Source organism: Orbicella franksi, chromosome 4, assembly GCF_964199315.1.
Source record: "Orbicella franksi chromosome 4, jaOrbFran1.1, whole genome shotgun sequence".
NCBI classification, from domain to species: Eukaryota; Metazoa; Cnidaria; class Anthozoa; order Scleractinia; family Merulinidae; genus Orbicella; species Orbicella franksi.
Genome location: NC_138148.1, coordinates 10,060,391 through 10,067,439, shown reverse-complemented (window position 1 = coordinate 10,067,439; position 7,049 = coordinate 10,060,391). Strand labels below are relative to the sequence as shown.

Here is a 7,049-nt window from a genome sequence, read left to right as displayed (position 1 = left end):
GTAGTATTCGGGATCGTAAGAGAGCTTATGACCTGGTGAAAATTGAAAATCCGAGTAGCAAGCGGAGTCATAAGCTCGATGGAATCAGAGTCGGAAGAATCAGAACGTTTCCATTTCTTCCGATTCCGTTTACGACTCCGTCGCTTACGATGCAGTGAAAACAAGATTGTGGGAGTCGAAAAAAGCAACCAATCACAAGGCCCGGAATTGATCATTGTGATTGGTTTATTCTTCAGCTTCTGGTTGCGTCTCCGACAATGTAATTTTCACGAGATCGTAAGCGGCAGAATCATGAGCAGAATCGGTGTTCTGCTTTCGACTCCGTCAGTTTGATTTCCACTAGATTGTATCGCTCTACGCTTCTGATTACGCCTCCGACTACGACTCCGTTGCTTGTGTAAACCAGCTTTAAATTTCATTTGTCGCCTGCAGTGTCAGGTTATAAAGCATGTCCAGGGGCGAATCAGGGGATGTCCTGAGGTTAACCTGACACTCCATTTGTACTGAAAATTTATATACACCTATGGAGGAGACGAAACCCTCTGTTGGCTACTTCTCATAATGAAACACCCCTTCTTGCGACCCTTGATCCACCCCTATTGTGTTAATTACAAATAAGCTAAAATGCCATGTGACCAGACAGGTAAATTGCTCATGGCTCTGCTACTAATTACTGTTAGTTATTTGTTATATTTTTTATGATGTGTAAATCATGTTTTATTCATATTAAATCAGTTCCAGTAAGAAATGAGACTTAGTGAGTCTTACGTGGGATTCGAATCTTTTAGTCGGCTTGCCCATAAGAAAATTAGATACCACCCCCCTGCTTTTCAAAAAGATATTGCATGTTACCCCCTCCTTTGAGGTATGACATTATATGGTGGTAGAAATACTCCTAGTAGCTTTATGGTGATGTATTTCTGGTTTTACAGCTCCTCCCTCCTGATAATTGTTGCACAGTCTCTAAATATAGTTGACGGGGCCCTATGATAAGCAGGAGACAGAGACTTGGATAAAGTTCAGCTGTGAGTTATTGTGAACTCAAGATAAGTTCAACATTGTGTCATTTTTGATGTTTTTATTTGGTAATCATACTATCAAGTCTAGTGGAGCTTTCAGTTATAAGCTCAGACCCTTCGTTTTAGTGCTAAAATTAAAGCATAATTTCAAAATAATTTCAAAATTTAGAGAGAAGTATCGTAAAAGCAGAGTGTGTGAACTCTTTGCACCTTCTGGCAAAAAATCATTGATAACCACAGAGCCTAAAGGCGGCTCGAAACAGTTTCCAAGCATTCAGATTTTGAGGAGTCGTTATGAGATTTTGATAAGCATGATAAGACGCAAGTTATGGCAAAGTTTTAAAAAAATTCTGCACATAGGGTTTAGAGCCACCTTAAATTTTGAAAACTTTAAGGTGGCTCTGAACCCTATATACAGATTTGTTTGAAAAACTTTGCCAAACGTTACGTCTTATCATTCTTATTAAAATGTGATAATACAAAAAATTTTATCGTGCCGTTTTTGAATTATAAGCCCCTAAAGCTGTAATTGAGGGTGTTGTTTAGCACGTCATACTGTTGCTATGGTAACCTTTTGTGTCACGAGAATGATAAGAACATTTTCACAAATGATTGGGCAGTTTTTTGATACCATGACTGTAGCATCAAGTGATAAAGAGTAGTTATAATGACCCATCAAAATCTAATTGCTGGAGACTGTTTTGAGCCACCTTAACTTAATTTTGCGCTGAAGGCTATTCTGTAACTATCGTCTACCTATGATTGCTAACATCGAGGAGGTTTAAAGTGCATATGAAGCAAAATATCTTTTCGGCGTAGATGTAATTTAAAATTTTGCCTCCACCTCACAACGAATGAACACGCAGTTAATAGACAGATAAGTTTATTTGGGGAGGGCCTGGCAAGAACCAACCCAAACTACGTTATAGCAACTACATGAATACGAATCTACATAACTCATTCAATGACTGTTGGTTGACGGGTATAAACTCCTATCGCCGACCACTTGTGCAATTCGTCCTTGTGGATTCTTGTAAAAAGCACATCTTTAAAGTAGATGTGAATACAATATGTATTTTGACGAGCATATTACATGTACACGTAGGACTTGCACGAACATAACGGAAGCTAAACGAGCTTCACATCTGACTGCCATTATGGCTAGAGTGTCCACTACTTTGGACCAAAATCTTCAGCGTACACAAATATAACGTGTTTAAACTTACAGATCGTGATATACAAACACATCATGCAAGTTAGGCTGGGGTGTCCACTACTTTGGACGAAAATCCCCATGTACAAACATGTCATTCACGTTAGGCTGGAGTGTCCACTACTTTGGACCAAAAACCCAAAATATAAATATGTCATACCATTTAAATAAACTAGAAAAAATACAAGTAAAGAACGCTAATACAAAAGAAGATAATAATAACGGAGCTGAGCCACCGCTCACAATAGAAGTGCGATTAGAAGGGAGACCAGAAAAATCCTCTTCGTATCAATCCCCTCGGGAAAAAAAAGCAGGAAATCTGGGTAGGAACCATTTTTCATGCTCCGGCGATTGGTAGCCTTTCCTACGGAGGCTTTACAAAGGTAGGACTGTCCATAGTGCGGTAAAAAATACCTGACAAACTGAAGTGAAAAAATTGAACGGAGTTCTGAACAGGGTTGATTCAGAGGCCTAGATGACGATCACGTGCTACACTTCCCCTTACATATCCCCTTTCTTTCTATCCATGATGCACCGGCCTGGAGCCCAGGCCGCGTTGTGTCCCGTGCCGGAAAAATACTTATTACTGCCTTCTTCCCAAGCTCATTCGTCAGAAATAACATTATATTGTGTTTGAAATAGGCAATTCCAAAGTTTGAGAGGGCTGCGATGAAAATGTTATGTATGAATTATTCGTGCAACTCCGATTGTTTGGTACACCAGCCGACAATATCGTGCTCCTTATCGCTCTCTTTTCTTAATACATAATGGCTTGAACTCTATCAAACAAACTGACGTCACACGCTCACGTGAGGATACGCTCGATTCGAAAGCCGTAGAATTTGTGATGGTAACATAGCACAACTTTCAGCAAGCTTGTAAAATCGGCTACTTTTATCCTAAGCTTCTTAAACTTTAGAATTGCGTATTTCATTAAGTATATTTTTAGATTATGCCGACAAAAGTTTCGCGTCCTAGGGACTTCAAGCATTTTGGTTAATGCATGCAGAGTGTTAGTTTATTGTTCATGAAAGTTAATTAGGGTTTTAATGGATTCTGGAATACCTAATATCAATACGACTAGCCCGAAAATTACTACAAAAGAACCAAAGCAAACTTGATGTAACTTAAGACGATCATACTTGAGCTTTAAATGCAAGACAATTGGGAAAATAAAGCAGAATGGAGAATAGAATATACTACCCAGAAATGAGACAATTGCTAAGAAACTCGGCACCAAGATGGCCAAGAGGACTGACGAAACAACCACTGCGACGCGAACCACTGCGTCCGTTACAAAGTCAGGTATTTTATCATTTTGAATGCGTGCGGTAGCTGACGTGTGTACAGTTTGCATCACTGGATAAATAATGAGGACATACGACAGCACACAATTCAAAGCGAAGAAAGAACCAACAGTTATGTGAACAGGTCCTAAGGGGAGACTATTTAATATGACTGTATCAGTGTTGGCGCCAAAGGAAAGGAAAGCAAACACAGCGAAAGATAACTTCATCAACGTGGACACCACAAAGGCTAAAGTTAAAGCTTTACCAAACTTTGTTTTGTCGGTAATACTTCCCTCTACTGATGGAATAATCAGCTGACCGGAGTAGCTAAACAGTATAATTGATAAAGATGTAACAACACCCTCTGTGTCCCAAAACAGGATGGTGTTCAGGTTCCACTCGTCCGTGGTCTGTGCTCCGTGCCATACAACATACACCACAACTGCAATTAAAGCGACCACGCTGACAGCACTCAACCATGCAACCTGCGATAGAGACTTCAGGAACATTGTCGGTATGTTCAAGCCTCCAGCTATTCCTATCCACATAAACTCTGTGATGGGCGCAGACGGGAGGTCATGGCGCATGACAGATCCGAAAAGGACAAGGTAAGAAACAGACACCAAATATAGATCTAGCTGAATAAGTCCAGACACTATATAACCACCATATTTAGGCAAAAGCACGTCGCCTAGATCTTTATATCCTGACCTCACGCGATGTTTGTTTCCTTGCTCATCTTCGTCATAGAGACACTCAGTTACTATTGTTCCCATATACCACATGATAATTGGGGTGATTATAAAAGCTATAATGGCCGCTACTCCTCCTTCTTTGAGCGCATAGGGTACAGCAAGGAACCCGATGCCTTCGATATAGTTCACAAGATTCACTGCAGCTTTCCACACTGAGGAACCACCAGATGAGGGGTCTTGAGAAATCTTTTCGTTTGAGGCAACAACACGCTCATCATCGGAGGAGCTCTCGGCGTCTGAAGACTGTAGCAGCGTCAAGATTTCAGCTTCCTCAAGCCCGTCAAACTGCTCACAATCTAAAGGAATATAAGCTGCGGCTATTCCTAAAGAGCTGGATTTTGAAGAAGCCATGAAGCATTCCCACGGAGGCGAATTTTCAACAGTAACGTCAAACACCTGTGTTTTTCAAAAGATCTTTGTCAGCTTTCATTATCTCAAAAGTCAATCCTTAAAAAGAAGCAAAGTGAGCTTTTCATCCCGGCTTTTTATGCTAAAACCCATACCAATAGGCCATGCATTTCCGAGTACCTTGTGCTTTTTTTTTAAAAAACGAGTCTTCGAGCAAAACCTTTGATGTGAAAATGAGTTTGATTTGCATGAAATTGAATCTGTAGGCGAAACGCATTTTTTATATGAATGGTTTCGCTCGAAGACCCGTTCAGTTCCATACAGAGACACAAGGTAACTCGGAAATGGCCTATTAACGCTTGGTTTACAAGCAAAAAGCTCACCGTTGCCAGAGTAACTAATCGATAAAATTCGGTATCCCAAGTTTATCAATCGATAAATTGTTCCAATGGGTTAAAATGATTCGAAAGGAATAGCGCTCTCATTTGGCCTATTTATTTGCCTTGTACTTGATCGGCTCCATGGATTTACGGAAATTCTTTTGATGTGATTGACTGAGCTTATCGGTAGCATTCGATAACAACAACAATGAAGAGAGGTTTTATTAACAATTATTCCACAAGCGCGCGTTGGATATTTAACAAATAAAGAAGCCCAAGCCGTGTATTACATTGTGATAAAACACGACGGGCATTTGAGAACACGAGGGAAATGTAGAAAACACGAGCCGCAGGCAAGTGTTTTCCACTTTTCTTGAATGTTTTCAAATATTCGTTTATTTCAGGCCGCATTTACATGGTCTCAGGTACCCGAGGCAACCCTCCCTCTGAGTTACTCTGGCGAGGCAACTTTTAGCTTATTTTTTTCCAAAATCAACCAACCGTTTACATTTGGATTACGAACCCGTCTCGGGGGGCGAGACAACTCGAGTGGGCGAGTTGTCTCGCCTCGGCAGGTCGGCTGGGTAACACGGCAAGCGGGACAACTTTTCTTCATATAAACGCTTTGACTTGCCTAACCGGGACAACTCAACCTCGTTCCCAGGGTCTTTTCTCCACCCCCAAGCCAGGGGAAAGACCCTGGGAACGAGGTTGTGGTGTGAACTGTTGCCACGCCCCTCCCCTAGTTTTTCGTGCGCCATGTTTAGCACTTTGCCTTAGCTACATAAACTGAACCGCGTGATAATTAATCTACGATGTAATCACTGTCTTAACCATCATAAAAAGAAGGACAAAGAGGCGAAATGTCTATGGAGTTCCATCCCCGCCAAAAATCAAAGTTGATCACAACATTCAACTTGACAGTCTAACAATTAACTTGGCAAACATCAACATCATATTTCACTCTTCAACTTTGTACTTTGTATCACAATCATTGAAACTTTAAACATCAACTTTCAAAGTGACAGTTCAACGTTCAACTTTATCCATCAACATTCATGTTAACATGCCAATAATGATCTTGACACATGGGCTGTCAGCGAAAGATGAAGTTTGAATCTCCAAGTCGAATGTTGAGTCACCAAAGGCGCACCAATCCCGCCAAAATTCAACTTGAGAATTCGACTTTCAAGTTGATAATTTAACATGAAATGTTACGTGTCAATATCCGTGTTTAGCCATGAACATTGCTATTGCTGATGACGTAAATATGTTCACCGTGACGTAATGTTCAATTTCTCAAAGTTGGTTTCAACCTCGTTCCCAGGGTCCTCTCTCTTCCTCCCTCGAGAAAGTACCCTGGTTGTGGCTGGTCACGTGTATACGTGTGTCAACCAAAACCGCACAGAGGGTGAGTCCTCAACTTAAATTTTGGCAACACTGTCTAGGGAGGTAAATGTTGCGTTGCTATACAGACGTTATTTATTTTGAAAGTGAAGCAAGTTGTTTGTCAGAGATCCTGCCTGACCAATGTTTCGTCGCTATGATCTGAACTTCTATGAGTATGAGATGCTAATTGAGGGGGAACTTTGCTTATTTTTCAGTGCTTTTTTAAAAACCGTCAACAACCTGCTTCGGATTAGTTTAATCAGTTTTTCACAGGAAAAGAATTAAGTAACCGTCAAATTATCATCGACGGGATGCATTCAGCTAAATGAGAAGCTAGTTTCTTGGCCGAAAATTGGTCTTACCGCTAAAACAGTTTTAAAACGAAAGCCGTTGGATTTTGCAAACGCGCGACCGATGACGCTGTTGTCAAGTTCTTCATAAAATTTCTCACAGCAAGAGAACCGAATGACCGTCAAACTGTCGATTGGATGAATTCAATCAAATTCAATGCTAGTCTCTTGGCCCAACACTGGACGTATTAAACTCTACGCGAAGGCATCAATTTCTCCGTTGTGATTTTGCCGATCGAAAAATATAAGCTGCTTAATCAAGTTATTAGTATTCAGCACTCAGTGGTTGTTGATGTCAAGTTCTTC

The 7,049-nt window shown here is 40.7% G+C and overlaps 1 protein-coding gene across 1 annotated transcript; it reads right to left on the bottom strand.

Annotated features, from left to right (window-relative positions):
• Positions 1-2,726: 2,726 nt before the first annotated feature.
• LOC145485744 (vesicular inhibitory amino acid transporter-like) lies at positions 2,727-4,750 on the bottom strand. The gene has a single exon (XM_081464362.1). The coding sequence runs from the start codon at positions 4,625-4,627 to the stop codon at positions 3,251-3,253; it is 1,377 nt and encodes a 458-aa protein (XP_081320488.1). The 5' UTR covers positions 4,628-4,750; the 3' UTR covers positions 2,727-3,250.
• Between the last annotated feature and the right edge of the window lie 2,299 nt (positions 4,751-7,049).